This window comes from Esox lucius, chromosome 18 (genome assembly GCF_011004845.1).
Source record: "Esox lucius isolate fEsoLuc1 chromosome 18, fEsoLuc1.pri, whole genome shotgun sequence".
Lineage (NCBI taxonomy): Eukaryota > Metazoa > Chordata > Actinopteri > Esociformes > Esocidae > Esox > Esox lucius.
The window spans coordinates 17118147-17141796 of record NC_047586.1 but is presented as its reverse complement, the minus strand read 5'-3'; the positions used below and the strand labels follow the sequence as shown (position 1 = coordinate 17141796).

The 23650-nt window shown below is 41.8% G+C and overlaps 3 protein-coding genes across 5 annotated transcripts; 1 reads left to right on the top strand and 2 right to left on the bottom strand.

The window, feature by feature from the left end:
• Nucleotides 1–349: 349 nt before the first annotated feature.
• stxbp6l (syntaxin binding protein 6 (amisyn), like) lies at nucleotides 350–7944 on the bottom strand. The gene is made up of 7 exons (XM_013138619.4): nucleotides 7818–7944; nucleotides 7412–7595; nucleotides 6289–6419; nucleotides 5374–5695; nucleotides 4995–5093; nucleotides 3859–4019; nucleotides 350–2108 (listed from the first exon to the last, which is right to left on the bottom strand). The coding sequence occupies exons 2-7, from the start codon at nucleotides 7563–7565 to the stop codon at nucleotides 2085–2087; spliced, it is 891 nt and encodes a 296-aa protein (XP_012994073.1). The 5' UTR covers nucleotides 7566–7595; nucleotides 7818–7944; the 3' UTR covers nucleotides 350–2084.
• ddhd1b (DDHD domain containing 1b) lies at nucleotides 7882–18451 on the bottom strand. Of its 2 annotated transcripts, XR_002198170.3 has the most exons (14): nucleotides 17321–18451; nucleotides 16940–17122; nucleotides 16027–16155; nucleotides 15723–15870; nucleotides 15379–15488; nucleotides 14598–14704; nucleotides 13170–13423; nucleotides 12831–12909; nucleotides 12500–12649; nucleotides 12218–12282; nucleotides 11794–11975; nucleotides 11139–11390; nucleotides 8290–10708; nucleotides 7882–7964 (listed from the first exon to the last, which is right to left on the bottom strand). XR_002198170.3 is itself a non-coding variant. In XM_013138617.4 (13 exons), exons 1-13 carry the CDS (start codon nucleotides 18105–18107, stop codon nucleotides 10524–10526), a joined length of 2631 nt encoding a protein of 876 aa, XP_012994071.2. In that variant the 5' UTR covers nucleotides 18108–18451; the 3' UTR covers nucleotides 8104–10523. The 2 variants fall into 2 exon arrangements, 1 of the variants encoding a protein (XP_012994071.2); XM_013138617.4 differs by lacking the exon at nucleotides 7882–7964 and having other exon boundaries at nucleotides 8104–10708.
• A 48-nt stretch (nucleotides 18452–18499) lies between these two features.
• Nucleotides 18500–23584, top strand: cgrrf1 (cell growth regulator with ring finger domain 1). 2 transcript variants are annotated; one of them, XM_010882279.5, is made up of 6 exons: nucleotides 18500–18719; nucleotides 19256–19395; nucleotides 20606–20786; nucleotides 21992–22139; nucleotides 22350–22457; nucleotides 22704–23584. In XM_010882279.5, exons 1-6 carry the CDS (start codon nucleotides 18616–18618, stop codon nucleotides 23052–23054), a joined length of 1032 nt encoding a protein of 343 aa, XP_010880581.1. In that variant the 5' UTR covers nucleotides 18500–18615; the 3' UTR covers nucleotides 23055–23584. The 2 variants fall into 2 exon arrangements, with proteins under 2 accessions (XP_010880581.1, XP_034143593.1); XM_034287702.1 differs by having other exon boundaries at nucleotides 18526–18609.
• The last annotated feature ends 66 nt before the right edge of the window (nucleotides 23585–23650 follow it).

Below are 23650 nucleotides of genomic sequence, written 5' to 3'. Positions count from 1 at the left end.
TAATAACATCTGTGTTTTGTCCTATGCCGGCATGTGACCCAAAAGCTTATTTAGTTGATGTCTACATATTAATAGCACATGCATAGACAATCTCATTAATACAATTTTCTCCACAGGATCTGAACAATCTCTAGATTATTGCAATACCTAAAATATTTAGAAACAGAGTTCGAGAACAGTATCTGTTAGACCATTCAAATGTGTTGTATTAACAGTGCAGAATACATTAAAGGTTATATTAACAAATGGCAGCAGTTTCAGGCACCCTCTTGTGTCAGCAAACTGTAACTACAGTCATCTATCCAATAAGTCATTAGACACTAATACAATAAAAACACAGAACACCAGATGGGTCCCATTTCATTTATTGGGTGAAAAAGAGGTCATGCTCTTCTCATTAAAGACAGTGCACAATGTTAACATTTCATTTCATACTAAAGAGTTCAAAGCCTATGTTATAAAAGTAGAAATTTTAGTAAAACCTGTCAGTACAAGGTTAACATCTATAAAGGTAATGTCCTCCTTCTTGGACTGTACATGTACAAATAAATTAGATTCAACAGAACAGAATATGAGATCACCACAGCATTCATGTAGCAAGCCTCATTCAGCAAAGACAGGTAAGGCTAACCTCATTCTGTGAGGTTGAGCATTAAGAGGCCAACTTTCCTAACTGCTAAAGCACATCATACATTAGCTCTGTCTTTATGGTATACAATAAAACACATTATCATTAGGCATGAAGCCCATTTCGACCAATCTTGCAAACAGTACAACTAGTCCATCATCCTAACCTGCCCTCATCACTAACCAATCAAACAGCCTTAGAGTCTCAACGCTTAAAAAAGGCTTCATTACCACATAAACCTGGTTCCTAGGGTGATTTACTTCCACAGAGAGCTAGTTGGGCGAATAGGTTAACCATCAAACATCCAGTCACAAGGACATATCCGCTAAACTCAACACTTCAAAGTTTAACCAATCATAAGAGACATGAATACATGCAAAAAAGCACATTGGTACAAGAGACAAGAAACTGACCAGAAATGCAACAAGACAATGACAATTAAGCGGATCAATTAATCAAACACAATTTCACAAAGACAAGACCCGAATAGGAATACAAGCAACTGGAATTTGGAACAAAGATTAGTGAGCAATCGATGGTTCTGAAACAAGCGGAGAAAGGGTACTGAAAGTCAACATTGACAAACACTGAAAGCAAATTAGTGAAAGAAACCATGCAATATCCTCCTCTCTAGAAAGAGCCAAGACATCCAGTCCCTTACACACCCCTGCACCTGCTCTGACAAAACCTAGAGGCAATAACCGGAAAGAACTATACGTATCTATTTAAAAACATTCAAATGCAATTAGTGTCATTTGTAAATATATAAATACGTTTTGAAATGGGTAAAATGCATTCTCCCATATCCTCAAGTGGCAATCCAAATTTTATTTTCTGTGCCAGTATTCACAGCCTGCTCTTTATGTGCCCATTCAGCATCATAAAATGGTCAATCATTTATGAAAGAAGACTGCCATAGAAAAATACTTCCATTACAGAGAGGACATGTGAACTCTGAAGAGTCATGGAAAGAAATGAATCACGTATTCAACTTCACTTATCAGGTGTAACCATAAGAATGAATATGCCAATATTTAAATATCTACTGCCTCACGTAAACCAAATAGGTCAATAAACAAAATCCCTAAAACTTTCAGAGCAGAGGCTACTGAAGCACGGCAACAAGTCCTTTCAAGCAGTGACATTGAAACAACGTTGCCATCCAGTTCAATAGCTAGTCAAAGGTTCTTCTGTTTTCCAGGTTCTCAACTGGGCTATCCACCCCACGGCCTTCCTGTAAACATGTCCATAGACTTTTGACACAGGTGACACAGTTATTCATCCAGTCAACATCCAAAGGGCATGTATAACAACCCAGTCTTCCTCTCAGAACATTGTATTCTTCATAGAGGAACTGCAGTCAGCTGGCTTTAAAATATGCCTCAGTACAACATTAGTACACGTTATTATACAGACTCAGGTGAATTAGCACCAAGGACTCCAGAACCAGAAGCTTTTAGTGGGAATACTTCAGAGCCAGCTAGAGAAGAAAGAAATTAATCATTTTCACAATCCAGCTAATTTCCCATTAAATACGTATTTATTTTGGATTTTATATGTAAGGGGGACATTTTAGGGCCTGATATAGAGTACCAGTCAAAATGTTGGACACACCAACTCACTCAAGGATATTTTGCACATTGTAGAATAAGTGAAGACATTAAAACTATTAAATAACACACATGGAATCATGTAGCAATCATGTTGATTATTCAAAGTAGTCCCCCTTTGTCTTGATGACAGCGTTACACACACTGTGCATTCTCTCAACTAGTTTCAAGACGTAGTCACCTGGAATGCATTTCAATTAACAGGCTTACCTTGCTGAAAATTAATTTGTGGAATTTCTTTTCTTTCCTTCCTTAATGCGTTTGAGCCTATAGGTTGTGTTGTGACATGAAAGGTTTGGTATACAGAAGACCATTATTATATCTGTACTGTAGTAATCCATATTATGGCAAGAACAGCACATATAAGCAATGAGAAATGACAGTACATTATTAATTAAGGACATGACTGTCAGTCAATCCAGACGATATTTAGAACTCACAAAAACAATCAAGCTTTTTGATGAAACTGGCTCTTATGAGGACCACCATAGAAAATGAAGAGCCAGAGTTACTTCTTCTGCAGACAATAATTTAAAGTCGAGTTACCAGCCTCAGAAATCAGCAATTATCTGCACATCAGATTACAGCCCAAATAAATCCTTCATAGAGTTCAAGTAACAGACACAACTCAACATCAACTGTTCAGTGAGACTGCATGAATCAGACCTTTATGGTCGAATTGCTGCAAAGAAACAACTACTGAAGGATACCAATAAGACAAAAAGACTTGCATGGGACAAGAAACATGAGATACGGATATTAGACCGGTGAAAATCTATCCATTGGTCTGATTAGTCAAAATCTAAGATTTTTTTGTTCAACCACAGTGAGATGCCGATGGGTGTTCAACCACAGTGAGATGACAATCTCCGCGTGTGTGGTTCCCATCATCAAGCTTGGAGGAGGAGGTGTGATGGTGTGGGGGTACTTTGCTGGTGACAATGTATGTGATTTATTTAGAATTCAAGGCACACTCAACCAGCATAGCTACCAAATTATTATGCAGTGACACGCCATCCCATCTGGTTTGCGCTTACAGGGACTATTATTTGTTTTTCAAAAGTACAACGACCCAAAACACACCTCCAGGATGTGTAAGACCTATTTGACAAAGAAGAGAACGCAAAGCTTCCATCAAGGCAAAAGGAGGCTACTTAGAACAATCTACAATATAAATGTATGGATTTGTTTAACAATGTTTTGGTTACTACATGTGTTATTTCATAGTTTTGATTTATTCACTATTATTCTACAATGTGGAAAACAGTAAAATAAAGAAATAATATTGACTGAGTAGGTCTTTCCAAGTATTTGTCTGGTACTGTGTAGGAGAATGCAAACCTAAACCAATTTCATGAATATCAAACTTCTTAATTACTTGGGGATGATCTAAATAAGATAATGTGTTATATTTAAGCCTCATTTCCAAATACAAACAACACAGAAGAAAGTGGAGTGTGTGTGTGTGAGAGAGAGACAATTGTAACAGTCTAAAGGAATCTTTCTGGGCTTTCAGTCTAGCAACATTTAGTTTACTGACCTAACCACAATTTAACATGCTGTCCCTTACTGTTAACAAGGGCATAAATATAATTTTCATTCAAAAGTGTAATGCCTCACCTTGTGAGCAGTGTCCGCAAATTGTTGGGCTTTGTGCATCAGGTCTACAGTCTTCTCCTCGGCTCGGCCCAGTCTCTCCCCGCGCTCATGCAGGGCCTGGCTGGCCTTCTGGACTACACTACCCATGCTGCCCCCATAGGGGCGCTGCCCACTGGGACCTGCTATAAACGCACATGGGCAGAGACAAGTACATTAGAGATGGTGTACTCAGGGCTCAGGTGATCCACCTAAATTTCACCAATTTGATATGATTAAATGCACAGATAAAACAAGTAAAACAGTCAAATCATTGACTTGTAGAATCCTATACATTTAATTCTACCCGAAAGCCATCATTATTACAGAGCTTGTGCTAAATGTGGTCTCAAACACTGCAAAGAAATCCTCTTCCTTGATAACAAACAATAAAAAAAAATTATTAGGCATTACTGTAGTAATCTATTTTATGAATCCCACAAAGTGCTTAAACCCAGCCTGTTCCTAATTTTATTACATCAGGAACCTTAATCAAAAAAGCCAAGTAGCCATATTAGCTGGTGTTAACTTAAAGATAAGAGAACAGTAAACGTTTTCACAGATCTGGGATGTATCCACATAGCATCAGAGTAGGACAACTGATCTAATCCATATAATATCATTCATTGTGGTCTAAAAGGTCTAAACTGATCATACCCAGACCTGAATTGTTCAGCTTAGGACACTATATTAGCAGTTGCTCTGTCTCTACGACCAGCTACAGCCTGGCACCTCTCCCAGTGCCACACATGACAACCACCCCTCCCTCTCTGAGAGCTCAATGGGGAGCCGCGTTCCTTCTCAGTCACCCTGCCCCGCGTTCTCAAGGCCTGCCTTTGTTTTTTAGCCGGAGGTTTGGACACAAAGTCACCACTCATCTAGGCGTAACCCTCATAGAAGAGCCATTCTCTGCTGTATTGGAGAGGTGTCACTGAGGACAATAGATCAAACCAGCCATTGCCTAAAAGAGGGTTAGGACTTCATGGGAATACAACCCATATAGCCGTCGGTCAACTAAGGTACATTTCCCCACATGCCTTTGTCATCTCTGCAAAGACACTGTTGCTACTAAACAGCTGAGTATTATTACAGTAAATCTGGGCTATTATTTAGATACTTACCTACAGTTTGAGGGCGGCTTCGCTTTAAAACCATTGCCTTCTTCATGCGGTTGAAAAATACTTTGCAGCGGTTAAGGATCAGATTAACATTGCTGGCATCTGTCAGAATGACACAGTGCAAGCCGATAAGACAAACATAGGAAACCTTTAAAAAAACATTACCATGATCAAGAAGGCAATTAGAAAGTCCCTGCAACATGAGAGGTCATGCCACTGCTAATGCTGATTCAGTGGTTTCAGAATGCAAACTTACTGGTAATGCAAATTCATTCCCGTAGCACTTTGATTTGAGACCGTGGAAGGGGAGAGGTTTGGGACAGTCGGAATTGGGACCGACTGTTGACAATAGACTCTGTGCTTGTCCTTCAGCACCCCTTACCTCCTGTGAGTTTGGAGTGACAGTTGACAAACTCAGGCTTGCGGGGCTTGGGGGGCTTGGGACCCACGATGCTCTTCCTTCTTGCCTGGAGGCCTGGCCTTCCTGTCGGGCTCCCTGGACTACCCTGGCCCTCGGGAACCATCTCGCCCTTCTGCTGGTCCCCAGCAGGCCTACCCAAGCCACCATGGACCCCCTCTTTGCCGTCCCAGTATGTCTGACAGGCATGGTACATGATCTGGATGAAGATACACTTCTCTGGCGCAGAGCTGGCCACCCATTGGTCCAAAGCGTTATCGAATACCAGGTCAAACTCTGGGCAGTCCTGAGTCACAGGGGATGAAGTGAAAGTTACTGTTAGGGGAACAACTATAGTCCAATAGCAGCACTTATTTGATGGTCTAATAAAATCACATTCCTGACTTCAGGGATTTTACACAATGAACAACAAAGAACACAAAGTAAGGACCTTTTAGCTGACGTGTCATAATCCCCACAACACCTAGCGGAAGCTCTTGAAAAGAGGTTATTTGCGTTAATACACCATTAACTTCTTCCATAGGGATTAATTCGATACACTTCAAATAAGTGGATGTTCCGTTTAGGCTTATGCCTGTTCAGCTTTATGATAGCTGTGTAAATGTCACAAGGTGACATTTGCATCAATTCACTCTACAAAAAGTTATTTATAAAAGTCCCCCTGTCCAATAGATATTTACATATTTGAGTTGGCGTAAGCCACATTTGAAGTGGATCTAAAAAAAGTAATGAATGATGTTGTAATAAGGCAGAGAACCGCATTTCCAAGTTTTGCTCCAAGGTCCTGTGGGGATTCAGACTCATGCCATTTTAGTCAATTAATGGCTTTTGGGATTCATGTGTCCAATATGTTGGCCTATATGCTGGTGGCAAGGTCACCTTGTTGGGGTTTATGCCGTTGACCTGGCGGAGCTGCTCCACTGTCCACTGTGACCTCCTGGTGAAGGGGGTGGAGCCTCCAAATCGTTTGATCTTGGTGATGAGAAGCTGAGCTGGCCTTTTATTGGTCACTGCGGATATGTGGGAGGGATCATGAGTATGTTACCACTGAAATGGTAAGCAAGCACACGTTATATAAATCCCCAACGGACGACCATGTTAATGTACCCACTACTGGAATAAAGACTTTTCTAAAAGATATTAATTCTGCCAGAGGCAGCAGCTTAGACAGCTGAACCAACTGAGGCCACAATTCAAGGCAGGATTTTAAAAGACAATAAAAGATTTACTTTGCGTTACTGAACATGTCTTTAACTGTGAATTAATGACCATGACGCAGAAGCCACTGGTGCCCAGACGCAATCAAAGATCAACATATAGACTTCAGATTCCTATTGTTCCAGTGTTCACGCGATATGAAGGTTTATAATGACTGGAGACTGGCAGTGCCATGTGAGGGCACCCATCCATCAGTGGTTTGGGTCGGGCCAGTGAGGAGCCGGGGCTCCGGGTGACTTCATCGCAGTAACAATAGTGACTAGGGAGACGGGTGACACTGAACACCACTAAATATGGGAATTATCCTTCCGGTTCAGCTTTAGGATCCATGTCCTCTCATAGTGTCAGACTCAGAGATCCTAGATAGCCATCAGCACAATGTCCTCATTTCAACAAGATGAATACCTCGGAATCTTCCCAGTCAGACAATGCCACTCTTATGGTTAAACAATTCATGCTTTCTATAGCCTACGGAATAAGAGAGTTGTATGTACCAGGACTACAGAGTGGTAAAAGGACAGCGACGTCAAAGTGTCACACATACGTATTTACCTGGTAGTTAAAGATACATGGACCCATATTCACAACGAGCCTCTCCAACTGGGATCCAACTCAAAACTTTAATTTGAATTTCATAAAGCAACCTAGATCACCACTAATACCGTCAGGCACACCCTGCTTTCGATTTCCTAGACACCTGCGAAAACTATTAAATGCATTGACAGAAGTAGATCGAAAGAGGTAGTAACGATGTATTAAAAAGCTTCTAAAACACAGGCGTTACCTGACAAACAGATGTATGTCACATAGTCTCCCTTGCCTCCAGTGGGCAAAAAGGGGACCCTTTTCCTCTTCCTCCTCTTCACCTCCACCGCCACAAGCATCCTCTCATCCCGGGGGACAAACACCTCCCTATTGATTGCGGACTGGATATTCATAGCGCAACTGAGTGCAAGGTAGTTGGTGATCTTTGAACAGAGAATCAAATGTAGACAGCAAGCGTCATATTATGCATTATATCATAAGAAAAGCAATGAGCTTTAAAGGGTAATGTATGAGTAAAGTGCTGAATGATACGTCTGTAAGAGTTCTTGACCTCCTAAAAAGAAAGTTGCTTAATTATTTCAGTTGAAATTTCCCGTGGCATTAAGAACATTCCTCAAGAGATCAGAAATAATAGTTTACGATACCTTTTTCGTTGCTTTACTCTTCACACCTCTGAGACGCAGTAATTCTCACCAAACTATTCCCAGTTACGCCTTTTTAAAGTGTTGGCACACCACAACGGCGTGCCTTACGGAGAAGGCAAATCTGTCTGGGAGACCGTTCTATTTGACCTTAGTTAGGACGTCACGTGGGAAAATTGACAACGGAGTTAGAATTTCATTACAACAGATTGGTAATAATACAATATCGGTTACAATACAAAACAGTCATCCTAATTTACTAGAACTGACATTATTTATTGCGGGTTGCAAATGCTTTAACCATGCATTTTATGCAAAACCTACAACTATTTCAATTAACTACTGTAAAAACGCATTTTGTCATTAAACTACTTTTTAAAGTTCCCTATTCTTTCTTCTCAAAGGTAAAGTTGAATGAGGATACCACAGTCAGACAGCTGTCGATATCTATTTTAATGTAAAACAAATCGTTTACCAAGGTTTATAAGCACCACGTCATTACTTCGAAAAGACAACACAACGAGCATGACAGTAGAACGGGCTAGGTGGAGACATGACAGAAAGGGAGTCCTCTAGTGCTAGTAAAGGGTAATACAGCTGAAGTGCGGACTAACCACAACACAATTAACCACAATTCAATTTCCTTTGCGTTCAGTATTTAATTTTGCCTGGAATCATAACTCTATGCAAAATTAAGCATATACACATATATCAGTGGAACACCTCATGGCACATCAATAGGTAAGTTGTATCATGAGAAGCGGAGGAGGTTGTCAGCGTGTTAGGTTTGTGTGTAACAATGACATGTAAACAAGGGTAACAGGCCACTCAATACCCATATTAAACTACTGAGCCAAACTGAAACAAGCTGAGCAGTACTGCATTGGCCAAGTTACACACCACCATACATTAGGGGATGACATTTCTATGACTCCGGATGACACTGAAACACGTTGAGAACTTAAATATCAAATATTCACAAAAACACCAAAAGTAATTCTCTGACAACACGTACTGGGTAAAAAAAAAGTTCATGTTGACACAAAAACCAAAGACATCCTATTGCAGAGAGATCTGATTTGAGTTATGATGGTAATAGTGTTATATTTATTTTAATAAACAATCACAAAGAAACCCTCCTATGGCTTCCAATGAGTCTGCATGCCGCAACTCCGGATTAATAGCAATACATTATTACTGAAAGCATATTCCTCCCTGTCTAGACATCCTGAATATCATGCTTTGTTTTCCTTTTGACCCGGATCGTTATTGATTGAAATAAGGTGTTAGAAAAATAAGTACAGCGTATTCTCCAGGCCTCGCCATTGAAACTGTTTCGTTAGGCGGATATGCATTAAACATTTTGCATGGGTACTTCATGCACGTTTCTTCTTTTACTGATATGTTTCTGTCTTTGTCAGTTGCCTGACTAGAAAGTGCCGAAAAATATCACGTTCCTGAATATGTGCGACATGTCTGTGTTATTAGTACAAATGGATCTAGCAGTGCTCTATTCGATCGAGACCGTTTACAGAGGAACCAAGATGTGTGTTCTCCCGATGGATGTTTCACACAAAAAACAGCACCCGCCACTAAGTTAGCAGAGATCAACAAAAACGGCATTTGGCAACATCTCTTAAATTGTGCATTCAACATTTATATAATTCCGTCATCCTTCATGGAAACCTTGCGATTAATCAGTCTGTGTAAACACGGGAACATATAGCAATCTGGCAACCCCTCACAGCAGAGCCCGTGCATCCTTTGCTGACGTGATCTCAGAGCAGCGTAGCAATGTTAAAAAGGGGATACCGGACAAACACGTCTCTGTCTGTGGACTGTGAATTATACTTTAGTCTTTAGGGCTGCATCCTATTTGGTCTACTGTATGCTCCAGTCCAGTTTCACCCATATTAGGGCTTTAACCCTAGCCTGGTCAAACACAAACAAACAAAACAATGGCGGTTGTAGCATCTTCTCTGTAGGTATTCCGACCGTAAAGGGATGGATTTTAATGTAACTCTACAAGCAAAGCATCTGAATGAGGGTTGATGCTTAGAGTTGAGTTTAGGCTTTAGCCATGGCTACATTTTCAGGAGTGACAGATCAAGTCGAGGCTGTGTTGCTGTAGATTCCAAGAGGATGGACACCTAAAGATTTGCCCAGAGAACCAGTCGTCACTGAAGATCACAGGAAACAGTCTTTTATCAGGTTGGTAGGTGCTTAGGAGGGAATACAGTCTTCATTTAACCCACAGGGTGGATGAATTGTCAGCATTGTGACCATTAGAGGAACAGTCAACATTAGGATCATAGGGTAAAGGGAAGGGTCTCTGACAAGATGACCACAGGCTGACCAAAGACTGACCATAGGCAGACCACAGGCTATAATGTGGTCACTGAATCACAGCTATGTCTCCTCACTCTAGATCACGTGTGTGTCTGTGTGAGCAGGTTTCATCATACAAATGTTCCCAAACTGCGGTAAACCAGGTACATTTTCCCTGTCTCCATATTTTTTGGCCTAAGTGATAGTTTCATGGTAAAACTGATGTTAAGGGTTAATGATTAGGTTTAGGGTTAAGGTAATTGAGGTTAAGGTTAGTGTTACTGTGAGGGCAGGATTAGTAAAAATAGGATTTTAAAGGAGAATACATTTTGATTTCCCTATACATTAATTAATTCGATGTGTGTTTGTGTTGGCTGTGGGCTACGATAACTCAGGGTTATCCTCAGACTGCTGAGTGGGACACTCTCGTCTGTACATGAAAGTGAGAAGAAACAGCGCCACGTCATGTGAACACCAATAAGCTGTGTGCGAGGTCACCGCCGACCAATAGCGGCTCTCCACCATACCCTCCCGCAGCTCGAAGTCAATACGCCTCTCCAACTCCACTGTAACACAAAAAGAAAACAGTTGAATGTCGTGATATCTTTCGGCTTTGCAGCAATTGTACCCCTGTACCCTGCCGGACCTCTAGGCCAATCCGCAAGCAGGATTGGAACCCTGGTCTCACAACGATGCAGCTAACTGCCAGGTGATAGCTTTAACGCTGCGCCATTAAGAGGCCACATAAGGGTTATACAATTAAAACACGCACTTGGACAACAACACGAGAAGGCTGTTAGAAAACGCAACAGGGAAACCTCAGTAAAAAAGGATTAGTGCATTATGAAGTTTCCCCCTGTTTCTGATAACAATATGGGTCGAACACGGTTCTTAATACCGAACTGTTTTTATTATTATATATTATTATGGGCTAAAGTGCCTATAAGCCCTATGGTAACTGCTTAGGTCCCACGGATGGAGGACAGGCATACATACATGTGGCGTTGTCCAGGACAGCCGACGTGGATCTAGACATGGAGGGCTCGATCTCCCTCGTCTCTTGGACTACTGGTAACTTCTCCTCTAACTCAGCAGAAACAGCCTCCTCCCCCGACATGGCATTATCCACCTCCAAGGCTCCGCCCTCAGAGTCAGAAGGCTCCTCCTCCACACTGCCCACCTGACCACTGGAGCGAGAGAAGCGGGAGAAGAAGATCCCGCCAATGCCTTTTCCAAGACTTGCGGCGCCTGCCCGAGACGGGGAACAGAGCAGGACTTGAGGACAGATTGTCGCAGCGCAGCACTTATCCTGTACACAACACAATCAACACCATTTTTTTCCAAGGTTCTAGCGTGTCAATCCCTGTGGCAGGACTTAATTGCCCTGCATTGATTTGTTGAAGCTGGGCGGTGAGTTTGTGCTTGGCTTGCCGCTACATCAGCTTTGCGAGCTACTTCTGTTTCAGCGAGCTTAAATGAGCTAATTCAACAGGATGAAATATATTTCATGTCCAACAGGCCACTCTCTACTATGCCATAATAAAATCTGAAAAGTCTAAAGTGAAAGGATAATACAAAAACAGAAGTCTAAAAGGGAGTGGATAAAAATGAAGAATATAATTCAAGAAAGTCTCTCTTTCCTCCCTCTTACCCATGATGCTGGCTTTACCCAGGTTAGTGATGGACTCTCCGTAGTGTCTTCGGGTCTGGGGGGGGGAGGTACAGGGGCTGGGGAGGCTCTCTGTGTCTGAGACAGAAGCACTCTCCTTCAGTGCCGGGTTGAGAAGCGTGGGACGGATCTGGTCATATGGAGTCGGACTACTTGTGTTATACCTGGAGATCCCGGTCACAATATCTACACGTCATTCACAGACATTTCTACATGTTCCTGATTCATCCAAAACTGCTCCAGTTCTGCCGCTGATTCTATGCTGCTCTAAATCTGTGTGTGTGTTTGTATACAGTGTATTGACAGTGGTCTTTTCTAGGCAAAATTACACACCAAATCTGGTACTCACCAGTGTTTTTGCTGTACTGATGGTGATCTATTTAAACATGATCAATCCTCTACTCACCAGTGTATTTGGACAGGTGAAATGTTACTGTAGTTTTTTAAGATCAGAGGCTCCAATCGGTATGCCTGAGAACGCAGCAAACAAAAGCCTTGTTAAGCACGTCCATCAAAACATCTCACCTCGAACCTAGAACCAAAATGGACACTAGCTAGCTAACCGTTTGGAAAACAGAAACAACAGAACAAGTGTCCATCCTTGCCAAAGGCCTAACTCCAGCCTTAGGCCCCGCCCGACCCTAACCCCAACAAAGACTGACTGTTTGGGTTTGGCTGGTCATCTCACCACTGGGTCGGTGGGATGAAATATGTTGAAGAGACGTTGGCAGATGGATTTGGGCAGGATGTGATCCTGGGTCACATTGTTCCCTGGCCGGATCCCTCGCAATGCCAAGAACACAGCCAGGGGAGAACCCATGCAGAAGAAGTTCTCCACCTAGAACGGATTAAACACATAGGGGGGGGAATACATTACAATTATAAAAAATACAAAATATAATTTGGTTTATATATACAGTATATAGATATCAGAGGGAAACCAAGGTTCTAGTAAATCCCTGGTTCAATATCCAGTGTCTGTTACAATAATTAGAAGAAATGGAATATGTCAACATCACCTTAAATTTCAAGGCAGAAGAAAAGCATTCAGATGATGGGGATTGCATAGCGGCAAACTGACTTTCCAAATCCCGTAACCTATAAGCCGGTTGAGACACCAATGTCATCATACAGCTATAGATTAAAAGAACATTAACATACAACACAGGGGACAAATAACAGTGGGATCTTTTCATTCGGAACACAGTAGCAAAAGATAAACATACAGAAATTAAAAACGTAATGGACAAGTTCAAGTAATCCTTCCCAGTTTGATTCCAATTTTTTTGTCTTCTGGTGACTAATGAACATTTGGTGAACATTTTGGTGAACGTTTGGTGACTTGTCCGTCTACCTACCTGAGCCGTGTGAGTCTCAGCTCCTCTTGTAGCTGCCGCTCCTGGTAGCTCAACCAGCACTCGTGAAGTTCTTCTGCATCGGGTTCTCTGTGGTGGAAGCGTACCGGGTCCCAGCCCGTCATGATGTCGAAGGTGATGACGCAGCCCAGGGAGTGGGACACAATGGAGACCTTGCCGCTCTCCTCAAACTCAGGGTTCCTCTTGCAGAAGAGGGTGTAGAGACGATTCAGCTCTTGAGTCAAGCCCTTCGTGATCTACAGACACAGAACAAAGCATGGTGGATCGGTGTAACAGCCTCCAAATGGAACTAATGGTTTCACTCGAGTTTGAGTGTGTGTGTGTGTGTGGGTTCTAAAGGAACAGGTGTGTTTGGGTTCCTGAATGTCAATTGATAAAATCCCATGATATTTGTAAAATGCTTTGTTAACTGACTTGAGGGCCCTTTGCGAAAAACGCACAGTGAAGTAAAAAGGAATAAATACACATATATTGAAATAACAATCACTTGACTATTTACGGAGTAACGGTACCGGGTCGGCGTGCTAAGTAACGGGTCAGTCAGGTTTATGTACATACAGGGGGACTGATATGAAACCTGAATCACTGGCACCCTCTGATTCACCGGCCTCCAGCTGCAGGGGAATCTCACTGGAATCTCACTGCTCTGGACTGTGCTGACCAACCTGGGTCCCATTTTATGAGTCAGAATGCTGCTATTGGCAATGGTTCTCTTTAGCTGTTAAGGCGAGGTCACAGTTACTGACTATAAACAATCCAAGTACAAGGGTACACTGCAGACTGCATTATTTTAACTGTGGAACTTGGTTTCATATCAGTGGCCTACGATATAGATATTGTAGTTGTGGGAAGTCTGAGGAGCTGGTTTTGGGAGTGGGACGCTTATTTGACCGTCACAGTTAGCCGGCCTTTGCTGATAAGGTAGTGAAATATCAGCACCAAACATCACGCCTGAACGGCCGCGGCTATCAGGGGTAGGGTTACAGGGTGATATTCAGAAGCCTTGAAGGTTGACCATAAGTGGCATTCAGATTGCAGGCCTGCATAAAACCAAAGTTAATATACTAATGTGCAGAACCAGGTTCTATTTGTATTCTTAAGTGTCAATGTGCAGAATAAACTTTGTAATGTTGGAATCAAATTTTGAATTAAAATGCATTTTGTCAATGAAAATAAGCCATTTAACATTTGTGTGTGCTTAAGTTGTGCTGAGTTAAGTTGTGTTCTTGTTGTTTTCATCGGAATCTTTGCTCTGTTAATACTAAAATGTTATTTTTAATATCCCGACATTCTTATATTAATGGAAATCTATTTTGAATATTAATAAATGGATGGTGTCATTAATTTACCTCTATAAATATTTGTGGGGGGAGTCAGAGAAAAAGAGAAGACACAGAAGGATCCTCTCACCTCATCTCTGTACAGAGGGCTGGTGTAGTACATGATATCCATGGCACTGCTGTTGAGCATGTCCCTAAGCCCTCTAACTTTGTCTGGAGTGATAGAGTCCACCGTGTCTGCAATCATCAAATGCACACACAAACACACACACACACACACACACACAAACGCACACATCCCCAAGTCACCTACAAAGTTATTTCAGTCCCGCCATTACATAAAACAGTGGGACTTGGAGCTAAATTCTCTTTCTGTACACACACATGCTGTTACTCTGTTTTATGTAACCCTTAGTTTTGAAGTTTGTGTCATTAAAGTAAGAAAACAGTTAGATTGAAAAGACAGGAATGCAATGACAAACACAGCATATCTCCATTGTCTGAAAATGTCCAAGAGCTAAAACTTAAATCTCAGCACCCTGCAATCAATGCTCCCATCTGGTTTATTGGCAACATGTTTATGGTGCATTTGGACTCAAGGGGGAACCAAAAATAACCTAAATTACACAATATTCAGCTATAAAATTCATCATACTTTTTTCTGTATTCATATATTTTGTTTACTTTACAGTACAATATGTTTAACAACCTGAAATATGTACTTTTCTTCTATGGTTCATGAACTTTTAGCCATTAGCCAGTCAGCGCTTCTTATTTAGTTCAAAGCACATTCATTCATCCAGTTGGTATTCACACAACTTGCAAATTCTCACCACCTATGTGGCTATGGACACAGCTTTATCTCCATTTAATAGGTCAGTGTGGCTGTGGTCTAATGTGCTTATACATACCTCCATCCAGGCACAGTTTAGACCTCCATTCCACGGGAAGGAACTCCACGTGCTCTGTGGAACGATCAGAGAAATGCTTCTCCTCCATTTTCCTAGCAGCATCCCTCATCCTATAGGACAGTAATGTCACAGACACTGATGCATGTACATGACAGTTTAGTCATAGTTTCTATGAACATCTCCTACATAAGGTGTAATAAACACAATAAGAATGCATTCAAATAAAGTGTTAATTACTGCTCCCTTTTCCTCCAGTAATACTGTGTTATGAACACCACTATGAAAGGGTCCGACAGGGGTTTAAGACAATTACATAACAGAGGTCCTTGAGCTTGTTATCTCACATGCTTGTGTTCCTGATGATTCGGCCCTGATCCATCTTCTGGCCAATCCCGTGCACCACAAAGACGATGTGGGTTGTTTCAGGTGGTGTATCTTCAGGTGCCGCCTCTTCCACATAGCCCCGATGGAGACGTGTCCCACTGCTACCAGCTGAGCACGACGGAGGGGAATTATACCGACTTTTATTTGATGTCATTGGACCCTCTTACACTTTACAGAAACATGTTTCAGCTTTGGTTATTTTGGTTATTTTATTTTTTAATATATATATATATATTCTATGACAAGGCTTGCAATGACACAGACCTTTGGAAAAGCCCAGTCTCTGGGTGACCGTGCGTGCGATCTTGGAGGTGGTGGCGTCACTGTAGAGATAGACCTCGTCCACACTGTGCCAGTCCACATGGCTTCGGCTTAGCTTCAGACTGTGAATTGCTGGGAAAGAAATGAATCAAGAGGATCTTTAATTAACATAGACCTATTAACTTAAATCTGTTAATGTGATTCAAGTCTCTAGTGAGTCACGGAAAAATCCCACTTGCATACAGTTCACCACTTGCATGCACTCAATCAGCGTTCAGTAGGCACTTAATGGAAAAATAATGATATGAAGTAGATGAAATCCGATTGTTTTTGCTTTTGGTGTAAAAATCTTTAAAAGAAATTCTCCCTACTATGACTATGATACCGTTGTGTGACGGCCATTTTTCCACAATGTGTGTGACAAACATGTTTTCCTTCCAAAATAGTTTGACAGCAGATGGCTCTAACTGGCAGGTGACCTTGTGAATGCACCTCTAGCTTTGCTGAGTTCGGCTTCCACAACGTCACCTGACCAGCTTTCTTTGTGACCCTGCCCTAAATGTCACGGTCCGACGCGGAAGAAAGAAAGCCTACACTCAGTATTTTCATCACTTGCTTTAGAGCTCAACAGCTGCCAGCGCTGCACGTAGTGTGATACCAGGTCCATGAAAGCACTAGGAAAGGTCAACATGTGACCTATTGAGCGATTCCGTGAAGCAACCTCTGGTGCTCTAGCCATGTTTCCTTTCTTCTAGGGTTTAGAAGATAAGGCCCTGTGACGGGACACAGGAATCAGGATAACTCACAGGCTCGTATCAGCCGTTATGGATCTCACCGGATAAAGGCTAGTGCGAGGCTATTTACTTTAATGGTGCTGAAATGGGGAGTGCATTAATATTGAGTGCATCCACTTTACCATCCTTGCTGTCCACTGTGGTGGTCACCATTTCAGTAGCCATCTCATAGGTCTCCCTCATCTGGTGGCCACGGAAACGAGCCAGGTGCTCCAGCTCGATTTCGTCACTCTCGTCCTCTTCCAGGGGGAGCCACGTGCCGTCAATGAACCACTGGCCCCTCATCACAGGGATACGGTCCTGCTCTGTAGACGGAGGGGTTGGAATGTATGGTCATGTCAGCCGACGCTAAAGTACATTGGTCCAATTCTATAATTGTCAGAAGTTGGCTATCTTGGCTTTATGCTGACATATTTTGGACTGTTCGATAGGATAATGGGTGTCACTGATGAAATCAAGTGTGAGAGAGAATACTTTATTATTAATAAAATTAGGCAACTCACGGTTCCAGTAGACTGGGTAACATTCTTTCTCTTTAACGTCCACTTCATAGAGACCCCCTCTGACACAAACAGCCTCAACGTTGACACTTGTGGAATCCATGTCGATTTCATCGGTCTCCGATCCTCTTTTCCCTCCACCCTCCGAGTGCACTGCGGTCAGCTCCGCTTGAATAGCTGTCCTCTCAGCTGCGTCCTCAGGGAGGGGATCCGCCACCGTGGCTGACCCACTGCCTTGCGCTGGTTCGATGGTGGGACTTCGGCTTTTGACCTTGCAGGGATTTAGTTTACATAATTTGCGATAAATTACTTCAATTTTTAAAGAGTCATGTCCAACAAATGGCTTCCAGGTTTTTTTGTCCTCCTTGTAAAACCAACGCACTTCCTCGGGTCCCAGCTCTGTGACCACCTCTCCGCGGTGCCTGGAACTGTTCGAGCGATTCCGCTTCTTTGTAGACACATTCCCATCACTTTCAGTATAGTTCAGGTCGTTTGTGATGTCCAAATAGCCGGTCCCCGAGTCGGGTAGAGAGTGATAGCCAGAGTATGCTTCTTCCACAAGGCCCAATATCATGCCGTCCTGGGATAATCGGTGATCGCCTAGCAGCAGCGGAGGAAGATGCTCCAAGCCGGACTGGACCGAGTCCATCTCCCGGTGTATAGTCTCCCCCATCGGTTCTTCATAACAGGACACAAACACATCATTGGCCATATCCCAGTCATTGCTGCTCACGGAATTATTATCCGAGCTCGGCTGACGGGACGATTTAATGTCCTTAAAACTGCTCATGACTACAAATACAATTATAGCCTAACTCTTATTGCCTAAAACTCGATAGGCCAATAGCTCACGATCCAACCTTATTTGTTACTGTGCTCTTGTTTAAATCAAATCTATTATTTACTGTCACAGGTCCATGATAAACGGTTTCCAAACCTTATTGTTTACCGCAAATGCCACCAGCTACGCCGGTTCATCCACACTGTCAGAAAAAAACTACCGAAATTGAGACTTCTTGAAATTATTAATGTCGAGAAAAATGTTGTCCCTGTCAATAGTCTACCTTTTACCTATTATATTCGCCAGTCTATTTGAAACAAAAAAATAAAAAATTACACTGTTAGGTTACGTGCTCCTCCCAAATGCGCGAATAAATTACAATGTGGTTAGAATGGTGCACGGGCTTGTCAGCCACCGTAGCTCACAGACGGAAGTGCCTGTAATGGAGGATACAAATGTTGTTTTTGCAACGGATTTGATGATGAATCGGATTATTTATCTTTAACCAAAAGTAAAAATGGCTGCCGTCTTTCTAGTTATGTTATATGAATATTCTCCTTTATTTTATATAAGTGTCATATCGTTATGTTTCGTTATTACCGCCGCAATGGTCCTCGGCTGGTAGGTTCCTCAAATGACAAAACATGGTTATATTATTGAATGAACGGTATATAAATCAGTTGTTCGCCATAATCTGGGCATAAGCAGTGTAGTCGTGTTTACATTCGAATCAGTTAAAGCCAATCTCTCTTACGGTTTTGTTGTAATAAAGATGACAAAAGACGGATGGATCATTTGACAGGGGATTGTGGCGTTGACAACTCACGTGACAACCAAAGCTGCGACATGATGTTTGACACAGAAAGAAAACAATGTAGTTAGATAAACATGACACGCGGAAAACTGAACAAAGTACCATAGGCTCAGAATAAATACATCATGTTGTATTAACTGTTAAAATTACTTTCTGCACAGTTTTCTGCTCCTTGTATTATAACATGTCTATAACAAGGCTGGAAAGAAATATTTCCCTGCAATATTAAGCTATGGGGAGCTTTATATAACGTTTTATTTAAGTATTTATTTTTTTGTATACACAACAGAGGGTAATAGCCTACATTAAAAGGTTCTCCTATGTTCCACCTCATCCCCCATAGGTTTGGTTTTGACGTCCCGGTGATTCTCCGCAGCTCTGATGAGTCCGAATCAGTTTTGCCTGTCCCAGAGAAGAGGATGGTTCAGGTGACCAATCCCTTTGCCCTAGAAATTGGGTCTTCAGGGGCGGCATCTGTGAAAGGTGAGACTGTATTCAAGAACAGTTGTTCTGCAACTCGCCTGACATAAGTCCGGAAGGCTATTCCAACACAGAAGAACATCTTGTGAAAAGAAAAGCTGAAATCTCACACCCTGAAGCTCCCAGTAAAACTGTGATCATTCCCCAACAGGTTGTTTTCTTGTGGGTATCAGGTGATAGGCCAATGGGTTTTACAATGTATTAGGTGTGCCCCCATGAATGATACACAAATGTAAAACTCCTTTCCAAAAACTTAAACATTTGATTAAATGAGGGATACACATTAAGCTGGTGGTTATGTTTAATAAGCAGTTAATATTGGGTAAAGCTTAGGTTAATGGATAAAAATGCTGCGAAGGCCGTTCCCTATAATCTTGGCTACCACAGCTTGAGGAAGAGAGCTCAGTGACTGTGTTGAAGGTGTATTTGTTATTATTTTGAAGCAATCCTTCATGTTGACATTCTGGAGGAATTCCAATAAGTTGTTCAAGGAGAAATGTTGTAATGCTAGATTAAATAATTTATTTTCTTTGTCCCAGAAAAAAGAGAACCTTGCCCCTTTTAAGTTGCACATTACCAAATTGAATCAATTAAAGCCCAGATAACTGAGTGAAAAGGCCAAAGCACATGGCTTATTATGCTAGAGTCCTATTGGTCTGCATCATCATGCATACAAAAATACAGACATATAATAACCAGTCACAGACAAGTATATCAATGGTGTCTAATCATTCTACAGATTATTACATCATTACATTCCTATTCATTACTACTGAGAAAACAAAGCAGTCTCACTAGTACAGATCAGAACCTTCCTGATATAAGGCTGGTGCCTTGTTGTTGTTCTCCCGAAAAAACTAATACGTGGAGGCCATATGTCAGACCATAACACAGGTCAGTCACCTAAACAGTACATTTTATTTTTTTGCTTTGTAACCAGAGAAATAAACTGTAGTACTATATCCATACTATATCCATGTACATTTCCTCAACCGCCATCCGACTTCCTCTGAATCATATTGTCATTGTTAAAGGAGAGGATTACATTTTCAAGCACAGGTTTCACCTGGGACAAAAAATATTTTGCTACTTTGTGAAAGTGAGTGCATTTTTTTAGTAACCTCGCTCCTGCCAACAGTGAAGTCTGTTCAAAATAAAAGATAAAACGTCTTCCAGTTTCAATAAAACTGATTATTTGTTTTCTTCCTTCCAGAGGGTATATCCCTGCATCCATGTTGCCTAGAGCCTTGTGTGCTCAGCTGTTACTGGGGATGTGGTGTCCATGCCCTTCAGGGGGCGCTACAGACCCATCAACACAGCCCCAGTAAGCTCAGCACGCCACAGCTATTCCAGGAAGCTCTTCACTTCCAGTACCACCACTGTCAAACTTTCCAGTATCCTTTTTACAGGCTCTAATCTGATAATTGTTTAATCAGGATTTGTTGTTTGGTTTGTAAGCCTATAAGTACAAGTATTGTTATATTTAGGTCCTTGAATTGATAATTTTTTTCTTTTGTCTATCCTTTTTATATATTGAACAGTAATGCATACATTTTTCAGTAATGTATGACCTCATAATATTTCATTGTCATAATATTAGGTTGGTCCTGGTTTCTTATCCATGTCAAAGGTTAGACATAAAACCTTTAGTGAGACTCTTTCTGACCCTATGGTCCGTTTTTTTGGAACAGCCTGCCTGAAACTCTGAGGGATGCCGAGACCATGTAATATAAAAAAAAAAACATACTTCTTTGTATCCTGGCTTTCTAAATTGTCTTTTTTAAGTTGTCTTGTGCTTATCAATTTTATTGTTCATTTTATTCCTTATTCATGTGCTATTTAAAAAGGAAAGGTTCTTGGGGGATCCTTCACATTGAAACTGCAGGAATCCATTTAAGTTTTTCAAGGACATTTATTTCAAGTTATTTTAATTGTTTCTCAAATAACCATTTGAAAAACATACCCCTTTAAAAATCAACCATGCTCCACCAGATGGTGTCAAACACTCCTCCAGCATCGTTTCATTTGGTCTGCATCACACAAATGTTCTTCCTTGTGAGCCGAACACCTCAAACCTAGATTCATCTGTCCATAACACATTTTTCCAATCTCAGACCAGTATTCTGTGTTTTTTTGCCTATCTTAATTTTTATTTTTTTGGCGGAGTCTGAGATATGGCCTCTTCTTTGCAACCCTGCCTAGAAGGCCAGCGTCCCAGAGTCGCCGCTTCACTGTTGATGTTGAGACTTGAGTTTTGGAACATAGGACTGATGGTTGCTGATAATGGGCCTCTGTCCACCTATGTAGATATTCCATAAAAATCTGCCATTTCCAGCTACAATAGACATTATCAGCAACATTAACATTGTCTACACTCTATTTCTGATCAGTTTGATGTTATTCTAATGGACAAAAAAAATTGCTTTTCTTTTCAAAAACAAGGACATTTCTGAGTGACCCCAAACCTTTGTGTAAGTAAAGTTAGGTTTAATGTTGAAACACTAAACTGGAGGATCGCTGCTGGGCTTTCAGTTTGTATGTCTTTCAGTTGAGTGTATTTTCATCATGCATACATTTTATCCCTTAACCAAAGCCTTAGTACTGGTGCAGATGACAGAGAGGAGTATCATACTAAGATTGCACCTGATCTGGGGATTGCTGATTTCGGCCTGTTGCCACGGGAACGTTACCCCCTAGTGGCTTTACTGACACTGTCTGAACCTGAAGCTAGGGACACATACAATATTGTGAGTATGAATGTCATGGTAGTTCTTGGAACATTGTCACATGGGGTCTGTTTAATTTACACAGCTTAAGCCTAGTTTTAGAACATCCTCAACTCCTAATTCCCTCTGGAAGTGTTTTTAGGTCCAGGACAAATTTGGGCACATCTGATATAAAGTGTACTAATGTGGTGGCTACAGCGGGCAGTCATTATTCTGTGTGGTTTGTCTCAGATGGCCAGTGTCACCGTGCTTCACGTTCCAGATGACAAATACAGCCTGTCGGCACGGATTCTGTTTCAGTATCTCCTCACTGCCCAAGGAAACATGTATGAGCTAAAGGTAGGACTATTTTAACTGCATTGTTTATTCATTCATTCATCCTATGCAAACAGAAGTCTAATGATTAAGGATGTGGGTAAGTGCTGAGTGAGATTACGGGAGCCTGCAATTAGGTTTTCTCCTATCTTTGGTTGTTCCATATACTACTTAGAATATATTGCCTCCTAAACGGTTATGTCGTTGTAAATGTCAGCTGTTAAGTCTAATGCTAGCTGTTGCCATACCTACAAACGCTTCCTCCTCCAGCCACTCTTCATGTCAGCTGAGAGCAGGGGGTTGTCGGGGGCGACTGACTTCACCCCGAGCAACGAGGTACCAGCAGAACCACAGGAAAGGGGAATGGGAAAGGAGAAAGAGGAGGACATTCCAGGAACGCAAGATGAAGCGTGGTCGGAGGAGGGAAAAGGCCAAGACTGTGTGGTGTGTCAGAACGCGCCTGTGAACAGAGTCCTCCTACCCTGTCGGCACGCGTGCGTGTGCGACGGCTGTGTGGACCGCTTCCAGCACTGCCCCATCTGCAGGGCTTTCGTATTGGAGTCCTTTACCCTGTCCCGGCAGCTCCCTACAGAGGACTGCGATGACGCAGAGGATGAATGAAGTGTCACCTAGCTGGCCCCGGCTGTTATTATTTATAAAATGAACGTAATGTTACTCATCGGGGTAGCTGTGTGAAGTAGCGACTGGAAGGGTGCCCAGACAGTCCACATCACGAAGAATGCTGCTCCACCAGAAACGACTGGACCATTTCAGGGGAATCAAAGGTGTTTATCATGAAATGTTTTATTGGAGAAGGTTCAACTGTTTTCCAGGTATGTTAGCACATGAGCCACATTTTAAGTTGAGTTTGAAGTGGAAACTACTCCTTGAAGCTGTTTGTAAGTAATGTAGGATATGGAAATGTTAAAATGTTTGTCATTATAAACTGGGTTGTGTTAAACCCAGAATGCTGATCATCTGAAAGCCTCGAGTTCTCTGACCGTATACCACAGGTATTAGAAAATAAATGTTAACTGTACTAATTGGGTTGGTAACCAGTTCATAATAGCTGAAAGGCACCGTGAGGTTTTGTGGTGTATCTGGCCACTATACCGTGGCTATGGGCTATAAACAAACAGTCCAAAATTCCATACTTGGTGTTTTATTCCTTTTCAGCCTGTGTCAACTTGGCATCAGTTTTCAAAAGCAGCAACAAG